Raw genomic sequence first — 18,287 nt, forward strand, 5'->3', positions numbered from 1 at the left:
GCCAAGGGCTTTGGATGTGGCCCGAGATCTCCCACAATCTAGTTAAATGAGGCTCAGCTGTCTGAGACACTGAATGGGGGGGGGGGGTGCACATAAATACCGTTGAGTGACCTGCAGCAGGAGCTCCCGGCGACAGATGCATTTCTTAAGAATCGGTGCTTCTTCTAGGGAAAAGATGGCCTTCGCAGAAAGGGGGGAGTCGGTGCCAGGGCCTCAAGCCCCCCCTTAATTATCCTCCTGCTAACTAGCCCCAGGCACTGTTCAAACTCTTTATCTTATCCTTTCTGAGAAATATGTGTCATCTTCCCAGTGCCTGGCGACAAGAAAATGCCGAGCTCTTTTACTGGGGGGCGGGGGAGACGACACTGCGGTCCTAGTGCTGCTCAGTACGGCCCAGAACCTAGCCCTGTGGTGTGTCCCCCCGAGGGCGCAGCGCGGGGCCCTCGGGGTCGAGGCCGCAGGCGGCGAGCTGGGGCCCCGAAGGCCCAGGCTGAGCCCACCCCTCGGTTCCCGCGTCCGCGGCCCTGAGCGCAAGGTGCTCGGAACTCGGAGGTGTCCGCGACTCCGGCAGCACCGGCCCGGGAGGGTGCGAACCAGAGGCGTTCCGATCCGCGGAGTCCCAGCCTGGAACGTTCGGACCCTCGGATTCCGGCCTCGAGCGTTCGGACCCTCGGGTTCCGGCCCCCGCGGCGCCGAGAGCCCAGAGCGCCAGGGCGCGCCAGCCGCGGGATCCGAGCCGCGGACGGCGGGCGGGACAGCTCCCCCGCTCCGCCCGTGGGGAGCGCTCGCCCCTCCAGGAAGCGCCCGCCTCGCCTCCCCACCCCCGCCCCCTCTCGGCCGGAGGGAGGAGCCCGAGCCGCCGCCGCCGCCGCCCGCCCGCCCGGGAGGAGCACTGGACCCCAGGCGGCTGGGAGCGCACGCGAGCTGGCCAGGGCCGCGCGGGCAGCGCCCTGAGCCCGTCCCGCGCCCGCGGGCCCCGCCAAGCAGAGGAGCGCCCCGGGATGCCCCGGCGGCCCGGAGCGCGGGCAGCGGCAGCGGCGACCACGCCGTGAGGGCGGCGGCGCCCGCGGGACCCGTGGTGAGTGGGGCCCGGGCGGGCCAGGGGCGGGCGGGGCGCCCTGGCGCGAACGCTAAGTTCGGCCTTTCGGCTCGGCTTCTGGAGCCGGTGGCGGGTTGGAAGGAGGCTGGGTTCCGCCTCGGGGGCCGTGACACCCCAAGCCCCCGCCACCCGCGCGCACCCAGCCTCTGGCCTTTGGGTGACTCAGCTGCGACCCGGCCACGCGGGGGCGCTCCGGCTGCGCCCGGACCACCGTGGGGGAAAGAGGAAAGGGTGCTGGAGGAGGGTGGTGCCCCTCGGTGTCCGAGCCCAGCTGTGTAGGGACTCTCCTACCTCCTCCCTGGAGCCTGGGAGCGTCCGGAAAGGTAGAGTCCCCGCTGCCGAAGTCCCAGCTGCCGAAGACTTGAGGTCGGGCTCGTCCCTGGCCCCTGGCCACCCCCCCCCCCCGTAACCTGCTCTCACCCCCCATCCCCCCCCCCCCCGCCCCCGCCCCAGCGTACTGCCGGAGAGCCAGCTCCCAGCCCAGGAAGAGGCTACGAAGGGAGGGCGTGGAGCTGGGCAGCTTCCCAGAAGTCGAAGTGTGTTTGCAAACTAGTTTTTTCGCAAAAGCTGTCTGGCACCTGTGTGGTTAAGGGGGGTGGGTGGGGGGGACATGGGAGAGAGAGCAAGACTCCTTCCTTTCCGTTTCTCGCAGCCCTGTTTTTCTGAGAATAGAGGTGTCTTACTCCCCTCTTCCCATCCCATCCCATCCCATCCCAGCCCCGACCTCTGCCCCCCTCCTTGGACAAGGCCTTTGGGAAGGGGCTCCTTCAAAGGGGACTGTGATTTGCCCAAGAGCACAAGTGGAACTGGAACCCAGGGCTCTGGTAGCCAGTTGAGGGTTCATCCTGATGTCTGTGATTCTCCCAGCCCTGTTGCGTATTTTGGGAAGTGACACCCTCAAGGGATCTGGGAGAATGTGAGCTGCCCTTTGTTTTGTGTGCCCTTAGTTTTTGCTTGCCTAGGAGTGTGGGCTGTCATCCATGGATGGAGGGCTTTTTCTGTTCCTTGGCGCACCCACAGCTTCAGTAATTGGTGCGGACGTGGGAACCCCTTTGTACCCTTCAGCGGTTGCAACCTGTCTGTGGCCAGCTTGGGGAGACCTGGGGCTGAATGCCCACCCGGTGGCGGGCTGGGGGCCCTTCCTCTTCTCTGACCTGGTGCTTATCTGTAAAATGGGCTAATTGTCAAGGACCTGTGTGCCTGGAGGCTGGGTGCAAACATGAAGACATAAAGGAGTGGTTTTATTACAATCCCTCTGGCACAGGGCCCAGTGAGCACTGCTTTGGCCCCAGGCACGCGGTCACTCAGGCAGGTTTCTCCATGGAAAGAACCAGGGGCTGGGAATGTGGACACTTGGGTTCTCCTTGCCCTCTGCCACTTCCTGTCTGTGTGCCTTGTCATTCACTGGGCTTGGGGCTTTTTCCATCTGTAAAATGAAGCAAACTATGACACATTCCCATTTCTAGGGCTGCTGGGAGGCTGGAACCAGGGGACAGGGGTTCTGCAAAGTGGGGTGCACTTCATGAATGGCAAGTGTGGTGTTTCAAGGGACCCCTCCCCTCCCAGGGGCCATGAAAATGAAAAACTCAGGTACATAAGAGGGCTGGGAGTAGAGCCTCTGTTTCTATACCTGTAAAGTAGTGAGAACAATACGCTGTATAGCTTTGTGATCTTTTAGGGTGGTTGTGTATTTATTTAAAGGTAGTTGTGAGGATTAAATTAGGTGACAAAGGGCTCACATGCCAGCATTTTGACTGGTCTGGTGGTAAGCACTCAGTGACTGGTAACTGTGAGCATCGTTATTCCTGGGAATATCCATAATCCCGGTGAGGGCAGCTGCATTTAGGATTCCTTCTGGGATTTTCTCAGGCCAGCCTGCTCCTCCTTCTCCCACCTCCTCCCTGGAGAGAGGAGCCTCAGAAGCCAAATGTCAGACTTCTGGACTGTTCAAGGTGCAGAGTCCTGAGTAGGAAGGTTCTCCCAAAGAGAACATCATGAGGGATGCTGTATGCAAAAGTGTTCCCCCCCTGTGCACCTTGGGCTGGCCCACAGGGCTCTGAGGAGTGACAGAAAAGCTCCTGTCAGAGCAGGAAGCATTGGGGGCAGGAAACGTCCCCTACTGAGAAGCCCCCAGCCCAGAGCCAGGGCCCCGTCTGCCTGCTGAAGTCTCCTTCCCTCTGTCCCCCTCTAACCCTTACAGGAGCTGCTGAATCGGGGCCAATCATTTCAAGAACCCAGCCCCCTCTCCCTTGGAGAATTGGCCTCAGAAAGGGAACAGGATTCCCTCCCCTCCTGCCCAGCCCCCTGCAGGATACAGGATGGGCTCCTTGGGAGCCAGGAGGCTGGGTCACCCTAGGATCTTGGCAGCCAACAACAGGAGAAGGGGACAGTCATGTCCCACTCCCACTGTCCAGAGGGAGAATATGGGGTCCTAAGGGGGGTCATGGCTTCCTGAGGTCCTGCACTGCCTCAGAACTGCGTGGGGGTCTAAGGTGCCTTCTCGTTGTCAGCCCAGTGCCCTCTCCCCTCATTGAGCCACCCGGCCTCTGCTCCCATGGCGGAGTCAAGTGGACTGTGCTCTTCAGTGTCCTGGAGTGTTTCTCTCCTAGCTCTGTCCTCACCTTCTTCCTTCGGGGTCTGAGATGAGGCTAATTAGCTGCTATTTGCTCCCTCACTATGTATCACCTTGCTTAATTTTTCTCGGGCGTTAGCCACCTTCTACACTCATCTTATTTATTCATTCGTGTATCACCTTATTATCTGCCCCCCTTCCCAAAGAGTGTCAGCGCCACGAACAGGCGAGGATAGCGTCCATCTTGTCCAGGGCCCTTTCCCTGCACTTAGAGAAGATAAATGACTGGGGCTGCCCCGCACTGTAGCCTCCTGTTAAAGGACTCTGTGATGCTGGCTGATGGAGCCCCGAGGAGTCATAAGCTTGCCCTCTCGGGTCTCTGGAGGGAGCCCTGCTCTCCCTGCTAAGTGCTGGGAGACCGGCACAGGGCAGTGGCCTTGCTGATGGAGGAGGGAAATGTACGAGTCTGGAGAAGGTGGGATTTGCCTGGCACTGAAGGACCCGGGGCTGGAGGAGACTGAGGTGGCAGCTGCTGCCATGGGCTGCCCACTCAGGGGGCTGAGGTGTACTAGGGAGAGTCCCCATTCCCCGTGTGACCTGGGCCATGTCTCTTAACCCCTCTGACCTCCGCTTCGTTGTCTAGGAAATGGGGACTCTTAGACCACGAGCTGCCCCCACTGCTCTCTTCATGGGGTTCTTTAGGCAGCTTTGAAAGGGCTTGTAAACTGAAGAGGGCAGTGTATGGAGTCATTCCTCTTCCACCTGTGGCTTTGGGTCCCACCTTCCAGTCATTGTGTGGCCACCTGTCGTCACTCAACAAATGTTTACTGAGCAGCTCCTCTGGGCCTGGGGCTGTGCTGAAGCTGGGAGCGCGGCTATGGAGCTCAGAGTGGAATGGGCGGGGGGGACAGAGAGAGGCCAGCAAATGACAAGGAGACAGAAAGACTTCAGATAGTGGAAAATGCCCCAAAGAGAATAAAGCAAGGTAGAGTGAATGATGGGGGAGTGCAGTGTGTGAGGCTCAGGGAGGCCTCTAGAGCAGGAGGTGGTGACATTCGAGCTGGCATGCTAATCCAGGGCCTTAGTCTCTGGTTCATGGCTGTATCCCAGCCGTGCCTGGTGCCCAGCAGGTGCTCAGTGGATATTTTTGAATGAAAGAGGGAGGCGTGCCCCAGACAGAGGAAACAGCACATGCAAAAGCCTTACATTGGGAACATGCTTCGTGTGTTCCAAGAGCCCATTCTCCTTATGACCCAGCTCTCTTTCTCCTTTCGGTGGCTCTTGTCGGGAGCTGGGGGCATCTGGTTTGCCGACTGTATCCCTGCTCTCCCCTCCCCATGATGCAGGAGAGAGCATGCTCAGCTCCCAGCAGAAGACGCCATTCAACCTCTCCCTCCTTTGGGCCCCAGCAATCTTTCCAAGTCACCCCGCGGCCCCTCAGGAAGGGGTGCGCTTTGCAGCGTGCACATAGGGAGCCCAGCTGCCTGATGTCACGCTCTGATTTGCCACGGACCAGCTGGATGACCTTGGGCAGTGTATTCGTTTCCTAGCGCTGCTATAACAAAGAACCCAAAACCGGACGGCTCAAAATCACAGAAATATATTCTGTTTCGGAGGCCAGAAGTCCAAATTCAAGGTGTGGGCAGGGCCATGTTCCTCTAAAGGTTCTAGGGGAGGTGTGTTTCCTTGCCTCTTCAGGCTTCTGGGGACATCACACCGATCTCTGTCTCCTTCCCTCAGTGTCTTCATACGGTCCCTCTCATAAGGACACCAGTCGCGTTGGATTAACAGCCCGTCCTACCCCTGTATGACCTCATCTTAACTAGTCACATCTGCAGCTCCTGTATTTCCAGATAAGATCACATTCTGAGGAATTAGGAGGGTAGGATTTCAACTTAGCTTTGGGGGGAACATAATTCAACCTCTAACCTCTACATAACCTCTTTGTGCCTCGGTTCTCCGATCAGTAAAATGGGATGCTAGTAAGAGGGCACATGTCCTGGGATTGCAGGGAGGCCTAAACAGAATGCTGTCAACCTCGGGACAGGGCCAGGCACGCCCAGTGCATGCTACTGTTTACTTCTTCTCAGGGAGGACTTCCTGGGAGCTGGGACCCAGAGCTGAAGAACAGATGGCAGTGTCCTTGACCAGGAGGACTTGCTGAGAAGGGCCTGGGCCTGAAGTAGCACCTGCTGTCTGGCTCACAGACACCCCTCCGCGCTGTCTGGCTGAGGAGGGGCAGGGGGCACCCCTTCAGTGTGGCAGGGTGTGGGCTGGGCAGCATAAAAGCTACTGGAACTGTAAGACACCGTTAACAAAGAGTAGGGAGAGCCCCACATGCGGAGGGGTGAGCAGAGATCTAACCCCCATGCGGGAATCCACGAGGGGATTCGGTACTGGGTGAGCCCTGATGACTTTCAGGGCCCATCAGTTCAGAGATTTTGGGTGGGAGCTTGGGGCTGAGGCTCAGAGCAGCCCAGGAAAGACTGAGGGGTATTTAGAGACTCCTCAAGGCTGAAAGGAGCCCAGGCTCTTCACAGGCAGGGAAACTGAGGCACAGAGAGGGGAAGGAACTTGGAAGAATTCCAAAAACACACTTTTTGGGCACCCCTGTCTCTAGTCTCCCCGTGGTAGTTCCCAGGTAGGCATGGGCACCACAGGGCAAGGCCCAGGGCGGCTTCTGTCCCTCAGGCTGCCGCACAGCCCCCTACAAATGAAGCCAGGTTGGAATGACTTTGGCTGGTGTTCACTGTCACCATGCCCTCCACCCTCCATTAGCTTGGTCCACCCTCCGAGCTTGGCCAGACCCACTCCCGAGTACCCGAAGTACTTTCTGTATCCCAGAGTATATCTACACCCGTCCTCTGTCACGCTTCCTGGGAGGTGGGAGGGCAGGCCATCACCTGCTCCACTTTGCTGATGAAGGAGCTGAAGCCTAGGAGGGAGGAGGTGGCAGAAGCAGGCCTTGACTCCTGACTCCCAGAGGGGTGGGGGGTGGGCTGGAGGCCACCGTGCAGCCTGCGGCAGCAGCCCCTCGAGAGATAGGCTGGGGAGACACGGGGCCAAGCCCTTTGGACCAAGATTGATCTGAACCAGGGGCCTCGGGGTCCCAAGGGAGGCCCCCTTCCCCAGGGGCCAGAGCTTAGTGATTAGGTGGGGGCTGCAGAGAATAGCCTCCCCTGGGTGTGGTCTGATGGAAGCTGGGGACCCCAGGGGTGTCAGACCCCTGCTGCAGCTTCCACGCTGTGCTGTCTGCATCTATATTTATCCCCATAATGGCCCGGCTGCCTGTCGGGAGTGCGGTGTCTTCTGAGTACAGCAGCCGGGAGCCTAGCTAAGGTAGAGAGGCGATTTGTGGATTTGTGTCGAGATGCCCCCTTCACCTCGCACCTCGGAGCCAGCCCCGCCCACTCTGGGGGCTGTCCCTGGCAGGGGTTTGCAGGAAGGGCCCAGGGGTATGAGCAGCTTGGGGCTGGACCGCCCCCCGCCCCCCACCGCCCAACTCAGAGAACTGGGGCTGTGGGATGTTGGGGTTGGTGTATGCCTGGGAAGGTGGGACCAGATAAACCAAAAGCCTTTCGGCTCAGGGATTCAGGGGACTGGTGATTCTGAAATCCCAGACTTCAGCAGCCCTGGAATTCTGAGAATCTGTAGTCCCCCTTCACCTTTTCGCTCTTCCTCACTTTCAACAAAGGACGGTGACATCTCCTAAGCCAGTACTTACAATATGGTGACGATGTCAGTGCCCCCCCCCCCCCCACAGACCAGGGGCTCAGGAGGGGCTTTGTAGAGGAGTCCTCGAATCTTATCAGATTATAAAACATACAAAATAGAGCAGATATCCCACACGTACAACTCCGTGACTGTCCACACACCAGAGTATTTGTCAGCAGCAGCCGGTCAAGGAAGAGAAATGTGACCATCACCGAAGCCCCCTGGTGCCCCCTTCGGGTCACAAGCACCCCTCCCTCCTGACTTCCAGCAGCACAGATCCGTTTGGCCTGCATTTAACTTCGTATAAATGAAATCAGACAGGACCATGCGCTCCTTTATGTCTGCTCTTCTCCATTCAGCGTGTTCGTGAGACCCGTCCGGATCATTGGCACCCTCGTTCTGCCCTCGTGCCCCCAGCAGTATAGTCTACTGCGTGGGTGTTCACATTTCTTTATCCCTTCTCCTGATGAGGGGTGTTCAGGGTGCATCCAGTCTGGAGCTACCGTAAATAGTGCTGCCGTGAAAGTCAGTGCGGGGCGGGGCGGAGGGGGGGGCGGGGGGGGGGTCCTTTGGTGAACACAGGTGCATGTTTCTGTGGGGCATTGCTGGCTCATCACAGGGGCTCCGTCACGTAGCTTAGGTAGACCCTGCCAAACGTCCCTCCAAGGCGGTCGTCCCGGGCACACACCCTTTGGCAGCATGAGAGTTCCAGGTGCTCCACGCCCTGGTCACCACTTGGTATTGTCAGCCTTTTTCCTTTTGGCCATCCCGGGAGGGGCGGTGGGGCGGTGGGAGGGGGCACAGCAGTATCACTTGCTTTTGGTTTTGCTGAGCTGAGCTGGAAGAATGAAAAAGCAAAGTAAACAAGGGGGAAGGGCGCTCCAGGCCCTCTGTGTGGTGGACACCACAGCTGGAGCCGGAAGTGGGAGGGGCTCTGTCGGGGCGGGGGAGGGGCTTGGATGTCGTCCAGAGAACGGCCCAGAGCCACGGAGAGGTCTTCCTCATTGTGAGCCAGCACTTACAGTGTGTTAGGCCTTTTTTACTTTCTGTTTGATGGGTAAGAAAACTAAGATTCGGAAGGACCGAGCTTATCCACAGTCATCTTAGCAGAGGCTCTGGATTGCAGATCCTTCCAAGCCTCATTTTGCTCATCTGGAGAATGGGGGTGATCCTAACCTCTTGCTTAAGGATGCTGTGAAGCCGCAGAAGTTTAAGCCCATAAGGTATTGGGCACAGGGTCTGGGGCGGACATTATTATTACTCTCATTTTATTATTATCTCTCCATCAGCACAGCCACACTCACCTCCTCTCTTCCCTTCCAGCTGACAGGGTGGGAGCAGGCCCACCCATCTCCTACATCTAGGAAGGGCTGGCCCAGAACTCCAGCCCCAGCACCCTGTTTTTCTTCCCCATGGCAGGTCTCCCAGAGGCTGAAGTTTGTAGTGATGGTTAATTTTATGTGTCAACTTGACTAGGCTCTGGTGACCAGTTGTTTGGTTAAAACACCAGTCTGATGTTGCTGTCTAGGTATTGTTTTAGATCTGATTAACATTTAAATCAGTGGACTTTTATTAAAGCAGATTACCCTCCATTATGTGGGTGGGTCTCGTTCAATCAATTGAAGGCCTTTTATAAAAGTAAAGAAGAAGTTTCTCCAAGAAGAAGGAATTCAGCCCCAAGACTCCAACATAGAGGGGCACACAGCTGGCACCTGGCTCAATTGGTAGAGCATGCAACTCTTTTTTTTTTTTTTTTAATTGTTTTAATGTTTATTTTTGAGAGAGAGAGATAGAGTGTGAGCGGGAGAAGGGCAGAGAGAGAGGGAGACACGGAATCCGAAGCAAGTTGCAGGCTCTGAGCTGTCAGCACAGAGCCCGACGTGGGGCTTGAACCCACGAACTGTGAGATCATGACCTGAGCCGAAGTCGGATGCTTAACCGGCTGAGCCACCCAGGTGCCCCAGCATGCAACTCTTGATCTTGGGGTTCTGAGTTTGAGCCCCATGTTGGGGGTGAGTCATTTTTTAAAAAAATACTGAAACATAGAAATCTTGCCTAGTTTCTAGTCTGCCTGTCCTGTCCTGTCCTGTGGATTTTGAACTCAAGACTGCCACATCACCTCTGACCTGAATTCCCAGCTTTCCGTCTTGTCCTACAGACTTAGAATTTGCCAGCCCCCACAGTTGCATGAGCCAATTCTTTAAAAGAAATCCCTTTCTATATATATAGATATCCCATTTGTTCTGTTTTCTTTGGGGAAGCCTAATACAGCTACCATCTGTCTTTCTGGATCTTCTCATCTAGGAAATGGGGCGAAGGAGCAACTTAGATCTAGACATATTTGAGACATGATCTGACCCCAGAAGTTCAGCCAGTGCAGCCATTGGGGCCAGTGGGGACCAGGCATCTGGTTACCCAAGGGTTCCAGTTCACAGTGTCACCCTCTAGACCAAACATCGCAAACTCAGAGATCTGCAGACACCTGGCCTGCAGACTCCGTGTGTGAGGCTGACAGTCCTTGTATGAGGACCAGATACAATGTCTGCCTTATTCTGCCGAGCGTGGGCTAAGCAGAGCCACCCCTGACACATGGTCAGCCGTTGGGTGGCCATACTGCAACCTCTGATCTAGGAGCTCAGGCTCAGATGGGTGGCCTCAGCATCACCTGGGAGCTTGTTAGAAATGCAGCTATTATGGAGCGCCTGAGTGGCTTAGTCAGTTAAGCGTCTGACTTCACGGTTCGTGAGTTCGAGCCCCGTGTTGGTCTCTGTGCCGACAGCTCAGAGCCCGGAGCCTGCTTTGAATTCTCTCTCTCTGCCCCTCCCGACTCACCCTCTGTCTCTCTGTCTCTGCCTCTGTCTCTCTCTCTCTAAGATGAATACACATTAAAAAATAAAAAAATAAAAATAAAAAAAGAAATGCAGACATGGAGGTCTCTCCCCAGACCTGCTGAATCAGAATCTGCATTTTAGCAAGATGCCCACCTGGCCACCCCCCTGGTGTCTGTGTGTACTTTAGCCCACCGCAGAATCACCAGGAGTGCTGTTAAAACACAGGTTGCTAAGTGCCACTCTAGGGATTCTGACTGAGCAGGTCTGGTGGGGCCCAGGATGCTGCATTTCTTTATGTGTGTGTGTGTGTGTGTGTGTGTGTGTGTGTGTGTGTGTATGTGTTTCAACTTTTTAATGTTTTATTTATTTTTGAGGGAGAGATAGAGTGGAAGCAGCGGAAGGGCAGAGAGAGAGGGAGACACAGAATCCGAAGCAGGCTCCAGGCTCTGCATTGTCAGCACAGAGCCTGACGTGGGGCTCGAACTCACAAACCCCGAGATCATGACCTGAGCCAAAGTCAAACACTCAACCAATTGAGCCACTCAGGCACCCCCAGGATGCTGCATTTCTACCAAGCTCCCAGGAGATGCTGAAGTGGCCCATCTGAGAAAAATACGGGGAGCCATGAGAGCCTAGGGCCATCGCCTCTGGAGCCTTTGTGGTCAGTGATTAAACCCCACTGAGTGGGGTTTGCTGCATGGATAAGGACCCAGAGGCCCTGAAGGACGCACCTTATGGGGTCTGAATCCGTTATCCACTCCCTGGCCCCCCACCCACCACCTTGCTCTCCACTGGTATCCCAGCACTGTGTCTTCCAGTTAAGGGGAACCTAGGGCCGTATTTCTCAACCAGTTTGAACTCTTTGTCCCCTTTACATAATCCGCAAACTTCACATATCTCCTGGGGTTTTGATCTGCCCTGCGTCCCCCAGCCATCAAGAATTGCTGATAATACCACAAGCTGCAAACTGTCATTCTAAGTGCTTTACTGCACTTATTCCTTGCAATACCCCCCGGGAGCACTCTCACCGTCTGCCATTTTGTAGAGGGGGAAACTGAGACCAGAGACGTTACGTAACTTGCTCAGGGTCACACAGCAGATAAATAGCAGAGCCAGGGATTGAAAGTCAGGCATTCTGAGTCCAGCGTCTGTGCTCTTAACTGTTGGGGGTACTGATCAGAGGACTGAGCCCCTGTCCTTGTTACTACCACTAACAAGACTTTGTAGAGCATTTTTGTTCCACAGTTGGCACCAAAAACAGAATTTCTTTTCCATCTTCTAAATATCAAGTTGAAGATGCGTTTTCATGCAGCACGTGATCCCCCCACCAGAAGTCCTGATAGGCCGTCCCATTGTTACACTTGCCCCATCGTCCCCACCACTTGAGACTCTGGGGTGGGGGCTGCTGCCTCCCTGAGCACCTCGGTCAGCCCTTCCCTTCCCTTCCCTTCTATCCCCTCTTTTCCCCAGCTGGCTCTCCAGGTCTCCAGCTCAGCTGTCTGCCTCCCCCACCCCTACTGCCCATCTCCCTGTGCCTGCCTCTCAGTGTCTCCTTGTCCCTGCCCATCTCTGAGTTGGGAACCCTTCTGGCCTCACCATCTCCTCCCTGCAGTGAGTGAGGCGCACAGCCCAGCCCCTGGGTCCTGAACCACTGGAGCCAATAGTGGGTGAAAGGATAGAGTCAGGCAAGGTGGCCTTCGATCTCAGCATCATCCTTCCCTATTTTAGAAAAACCACTGCCCCTTCTTGGGCCTCAGTTTCCTCTTGCGAAGTGGGATATGAGGCCCTCTCCTGCTGGCCTCTTAGAGTAATCTTGAGGCTCCAGGGTTTGAGTAATGGCTTTGTGATATTCGTGATGTATGTCAGGGAGACGTGGTTGTGATTTCTCTGGGGCTGGAGATTAAAGAGCCTGTATGGTGGGTTCTCTCCCTCCCTTATTCATTGGCAAGCATTTATTCAGCACTCGGTATGTGCAGAGGCCGCCCTAGGTGCTAGAGAAGCGGGAATGATCCCTCCCTCGTGGAGATTATGTTCTAGGGGGCCAGACAGACAATACACAGGCAAATAGACAAGTAAAGTGACTGCACATTACAATGATCTGTGAAGGGAACAGTGTGGTTGTGATTGTGTTGAGACAGAAATTGCATTAGCTCAAGTGACCAGGGAAGGCCTCTGACAACTAAGACCCATCCTGTGAAGAAAAGCACATCTGGCAGAGGGAATAGCAAATGCAAAGGCCCTGAGGTAGAAGAGAGGTTGATCTGTTTGCAGAGCAGGAGGAAGCCCGTGTTGCTGGGACAGACAGGGGGAGGGGGAAGGTGGCATGAGATGGGGTCAGGTCAAGCAGGGCCCTATAAGCCTGGAGAGAATTTGGGTTTGGTGTGGCCTGGAAGGCGAAGCCACTGGAAGATTTTTAGGTAGAACTGTGGTAGCCTCTGATTTGCATGTGTAAAGACTCACTCTGGCTCCTTGTTGCTCCGGGAGATCTGTCATGGACCAGTGCATGGCTGGGCGTGAGATGATGGTGGTCTGGCTGGGCCAAGGCAGCGGAAGGGGGGGAGGGGGTGATAAGGACATCGCTCGCTGCATCTTGAGGTGGAATCTACACAGCAGGGGGATATGGGTGGTGGCGGGGGGCGGGGGGAAGGAAAGAGAGAGGTCAAGGATGATGGGTTCCTAGGTTTCTGGCTAAGACCATAATGTTCTAGATCTATGGTTCAGCGCCAGCATCTCCAAATCCTGTCCTGTCCTCCCCGAAGGGCAAGATGTGTTAGCTGGGGCCACTAGAGCCTGTGGGGACCGAGGCCTCTGTGTCTTGTTCATTCGTTACTCTTCATCGCAGGGCACTCAGGGAACGTTTGTGAAATGACTGAATGGGAATCCCCAAGCCCTGCCTTCTCTTTGCCTCAGCCGACCCATCCATAAAAGCAGCTACTAGTTTTGTATTATCCCCGGCTTCCAGCTCCTTCCCTGGGGATCCGGTCGCCCTAGAAGGCCCGTGCCCATCTGGGCCAAGAATCGGGACCATCTGCGAGCAGGCCCTGCCTGGCTCCCCATGCCCCCTGTGCAGCCCGTAACCTCAAATGACCTGTGGGGCGGGTGCTGCATCAGGGAGGTTTCCATTTCGCCCAGATGCGCATGGCAGGCCCAGCCCTCCCTTAATGACACCTTGCCCGCCTGCCCTCTTGCTGGAGTAGGAGGGGAGGGGGCCTGGCCCAGCATAAGCTGTGATTTCTTTTTCCGTTGCGTCAGGCCTCAGGGTCCGGCCCGCCTGCCCGCTGCCGGGCTGGCACAGAGGGGCCCGCTCTGACCCTCGCCTGCCCCAACTCCGGACATCATGTGCTCCCCATTTCGGGGATCCAGAAGCTTCCAGCCAGAGGGTGAGTTGGGGACGGGGGAACCTAGCCCTGGCTGGGGGAGACGTGCCCCTGCCCTGCCCACCCCTTGCTCGCTCTAGCCAGGGCCTGCCAGCTAGACCAGGTGGAGTCACGGTGGACTCCGAGGAGCTCGGCCCAGCCTGACCCTCCCTGTGACCTGGCCCTCCCTGCCATGCCCTCCACCAGGCCGGAGCCGGTGTGGGGCAGGAGGACAGCGCAGGGACACTGGAGTGACGACAGTGGCTCGGACTGGGGGAGGGCAGGGGAGAAGCGGCCCCACGGTGTTCATAGGCCTACGTGCCTTTGCCTGTGTTGGTCTGGGGCGTGCGTACATGTGCGTGTGTGTGACCACACACGTGTGTACATGCACAGAAAGTGTGTCAGCCTTGGCGTGCGTCCTGACACCCCTCCGGAGGAAAATAGATGCCTCTGACTTGGCAGCAGGGGACAGGTGGCCCTTGTGGGGCCGTCCAGCATGTCACGAAGGGGGCCCGTGAGGTGCAGAGGAGGCGGGTAAACTGGAACCCACCCCGTCAGTGATGACCCCAGAAGTGTGGACAGTGCGACTCCAGAGGAACTGGGTTCCCTCTGCCTGGCCGACTCCCCTCTGTCCCCACCCAGGTCCTAGTTCCTTACCACGCTCAGCAGCACCCCTACCCCGGCCAGAAGCACGCAGATTGGCCTGGGGAGGCCAGAGACCCAGCTTATACCCTGCCTCTGCGGTTACCTGGCTGTGAGACCTTGGGCAGGTGACCTCTGTTCTCTGGGCCTCAGCTTCCTCATCTGTAAAATGGGGGTGACTCTTGTGACCCACCCCACCTCAGGGCGGCTGTGAGCACTAACAGGTGTTCTCCCAGCCTCACGGCAAGGTGTCCCTTTTGGATGTCCCTATCCCCTCCGCCCTCCTGACTGGGTCGAGGAGTTGCTCACCCCGCCCCCACGTGGAAGGCCACCCAGCTGCACGCGGGGAGAGTGAATGCAGTTCTCCGGCCCCTCCAGTGGAAACTAATTTTTACACGACAAGAATAAATCCTGCAGGCAAATTGCAGTGCTGCCCTGACGCTCCGGGCTCGCGTGATTATGATGAGGTTGTCGGGACAGACAGTGGGAGGGAGAGGGCTGAGGACTGGCTTTGCCACTGTCCGGATCCTCCCAGGCATGCCCGGGGCTCGCTGTGTCTGCAGAGGGAGAGGGGCCTCTGGTGCCAGCCCCACATTGGCCTGGGCCTCCCGCAGACTGGGGCATCTGTCTGCCCAGCCAGAGGCTGGGGCTCAGGGAGCGGGCTATGGCTGGGGTCAGAGGGAGACGGGTGGGCGTGCTTTGGTCCCTCCTCCCTGGATGACAGCAGCCTCCTCGCCAGCCCCCCTGCTGCCTCTCCTAGCCTAACATCCCCTCCTCCCCACAGGGGCTGGAGCCAGCTTTTCCAAACACACATCAGGTCATGTCACCTCTCTGCTTAAAACCCTCTGAGACTTCCATCACTCAGAACAAAGCCCCAGTACCCCCAGGACCTGGCTGCTGTCCCCGAGCCGTCAGCCAGGCTGTGAGGGCTGAGACTGGGCAGCCTTTTTACTGCGGGATCCCAGTCCTGGCTTGGTTCTTGGGACCTAGTAGATGCTCAGTAAACACTCTAGAGTGGATGAACGAGCCTCGGGGTCCTTGTCTGGAAAACAGGGTGATATTAGTCCCTGACCCACAAGACTGAATGAGAATTAGAAACATTGTGCAGATCATGTGCCCAGCTTGTGGTCAACACTGTGAGTAAGTAAGTCGGGTTTGCGTCCCCCCCGAGGGAACACCCTTCTCTTACCTCTCCCCCCTGGGGGAGTACAGGGCTGGTTACTCACTCAGCAGGGAGGGGCTGAAATATTAGTCAAGGCCTCATCCACATGGGGTCAGGGCTTGTGTTAACTACACACGAGCCAGTGGAAGAGACCTGACCACAGGAGTTCGGCAAGGCTGTATCTTGATGTCTCGTGGGTAGAAGTGGAAACTGAGGCACAGAGAGCCAGATGGCTTGTCCGCAGGGCCTTGTTATGGGCGGAACCCAAAGCTCCCCTCCACCCCCGAGATGGGTTTCTCTTCCCTTGCTCCAAATGAACACTTTGCGCTTGCTGGAAAACAGAACTGCTTAACGTAAGCAAATGCCAGTAATTAGCTGTGACAGTGGAAGGGTACATAAGGCCCTGGGCATGGAATCTGGGGAAGTCATGTACAAGCGGAAGAGTTCTATGTTGGGAATAATGACCAACTCAGGCAGAATCTGAGCCATGTGGAGGGTTTGTCCGTTCACTGATTTAGACACTCGTTCCTCTTTTTTATTCAACAAGCATACACTGAATGCCTCCTTGTGCCTCAGTCCCTGTGCATAGGCCCAGGATACAAGATGAACAAGACTGCAATGAACAAAGTCGAGTTTTGGATAAGTAATCAGAAGTGAGCTTCCTAGTGGCCAAAGCAATGAGGGAAACCTGAGCAATGATAAGCCCCACGGTAGCCACACGATTCCAAACTGTTAATTGCTCAGGAGAAGCCTAGGTTTTCCTGGAAAAATGAATATTTTAGGTGCCCACGTCCACCGTGATCTGTCGCTGATTTGGCAGGGGCACCTTGGACTTGTGTGTGTAACAATTGACCAGCACAGATAATACCTTCAAACTAAACATGCCTGCTAAGGACCCGTTTTTCTTCATTCTCCTTCGGTCAAGCTTTTGCTTGTGTTATCCCATGCACACACCTTTCCTTCCGTCTCTACCTGCATCTGGAAGGGTCAGGTTGGTGACACCGCCTCGGGGTAGGGTGGGAGAGCGGATGTCTGTGCCCTCTCTGACCCCCACCTCTCTCCCCGCCCAGACTGCCAGGAACTGCTGCCAGCACCGACAACCCCTATGGCCTACATCCCTGGTGGGGGCGCCCCGGCAGCGGGGGCGGCCCCCATGGGCTCCCAGTATTGTGTGTGCAAGGTGGAACTGTCAGTGAGTGGCCAGAACCTGCTGGACCGGGATGTCACCTCCAAGTCTGACCCCTTCTGTGTCCTCTTTACAGAGAATGATGGCAGGTGGATTGAGGTGAGGCCCCTCCATGTGTGCCCTGGCTGGGGGGAGGGTGGCTAGGTTGCCGGGGAGGGGTTCCCACTGGATCCTGGGACCTCCAGGTTAGATAGACCCTTGGAGGTCATTGGAGGGTGGGCCAGGGGTTACTTAGAAGATTGTTGCTTTTAAAATGGAATTTTAGGGGCACCTGGGTAGCTCAGTCAAGTGTCTGACTCTTGCTTTTGGCTCAGGTCCTGATCTCACAGTTCATGAGATTGAGTCTTGCGTTAGGCTCTGTGCTGACAGTGCAGAGCCTGCTTGGGATTCTCTCTTTCTCCCTCCCTCTCTGTCCCTCTCCTGCTTGCATTCTCTCTTTCTCTCTCTCTCAAAATAAATAAACATTTTTAAAAATTGTACTCATTATTTCAAATAATTGTATTTGTAAGTTATTATAATTCATAGATTTCGATTTATAATTATATTGTTTCATATCATAATATTTTATTAAGTTTATCTATGTATTTTGAGAGAGAGAGAGCATGCACGCAAGCAGAGGAGGGGCAGAGAGAGAGGGAGAGAGAAAATCCCAAGCTGACTCCATACTGTCTGCACAGAGCCCTATGTGGGGCTCAAACTCATGAACCAGGAGATCATGACTTGAACTAAAGTCTGACAATCAACCCACTGAGTCACCCAGGTGTACCCCCCCCCATATCATAATATTTTAAATTACTGTAATATATAGTTAAAATATATTTTAGGGTTTTACAAAATGCTTCCATTTTTAAAACAACCTTCCACATTTATTTTTTGTTAAGTTTATTTATTTATTTTGAGATAGAGAGTATACTTGTATGAGTGGGGTGGGGGGCAGAGAGAGAGAGAGGGAGAGAGAGATCCCAAGCAGGCTCCACACTGTCAGTGCAGAGCCCGACATGGGGCTCAAACTCAAGAACTATGCGATCATGACCTGAGCTGACATCAAGAGTCAGACACTTAACCGACTGAGCCACCCAGGCGCCCCCCCCGCCCCCCCGCCATGTTTATTCCTAAATGAGCATATATTCAGTAAGAAGCAAACAGAGAAATGGGAAACTCAGTCTTTGGTCCCAGAGCTGGGCCAAGACCTAGGTCTGTCACTCCCTGCTGTGTGGCCTTGGGCAAGTGGCTGTCCCTCTCTGAGCCTGTCTCCTCATCTGTAAAATGAGGATATTTTCCCTCCCGCCTACCTTGCAGAGACCCAGACCTGGGGCTGTGGATGGTGCTCAGGACTTCTGAACTGGAAGACTTTGGCCTGTGGGCTGATGAGAGATGCAGCCTGAGGAAGGATATTGAGAAATGCAAACTGTTAGCACTTTCAAGTTTTAAAAGAGGCTTTGTTTTTATTTCAGAAGGGGTCTCTGTTCATTGTAGTAAATTTAGAAAATACATACAGCCCTAAAGAAAGTAATCAGCAAAGGTGGGAAACCTGTGTGTCAGAGAGAGAGAGAGAGAGAGAGAGAGAGAGAGAGACCCACTGTTAACCGTTTGGTGTCCGGCCTTTGAGATAGTTTTGTGCATGTAAAATTTCCAAAATACGTATCTATTTTTAATAATTATCCAGCTGAGCCACAGCGGGCAGCCCAATGAACGTACTGTGGTTTACAAAGAGTTTCCACAGAT

General features: G+C 55.5%; 1 protein-coding gene across 2 annotated transcripts in view; it reads left to right on the plus strand.

Moving 5' to 3' along the window:
- Positions 1-996: 996 nt before the first annotated feature.
- CPNE2 (copine 2) overlaps positions 997-18,287 on the plus strand; it is a 47,216-nt gene continuing 29,925 nt past the window's right edge. Inside the window, exons 1-2 of one of the 2 annotated variants that reach the window (XM_049622193.1) lie at positions 997-1,078; positions 16,447-16,661. In XM_049622193.1, coding sequence (XP_049478150.1) covers positions 16,482-16,661 — 180 coding nt within the window. In that variant the 5' untranslated portion in view covers positions 997-1,078; positions 16,447-16,481. Of the gene's footprint in view, positions 1,079-16,441; positions 16,662-18,287 lie in introns of those variants that run through there. The other variant, XM_049622195.1, reaches the window with a different exon arrangement.

This window comes from Panthera uncia, assembly GCF_023721935.1.
Source record: "Panthera uncia isolate 11264 chromosome E2 unlocalized genomic scaffold, Puncia_PCG_1.0 HiC_scaffold_19, whole genome shotgun sequence".
Taxonomy (NCBI): Eukaryota; Metazoa; Chordata; class Mammalia; order Carnivora; family Felidae; genus Panthera; species Panthera uncia.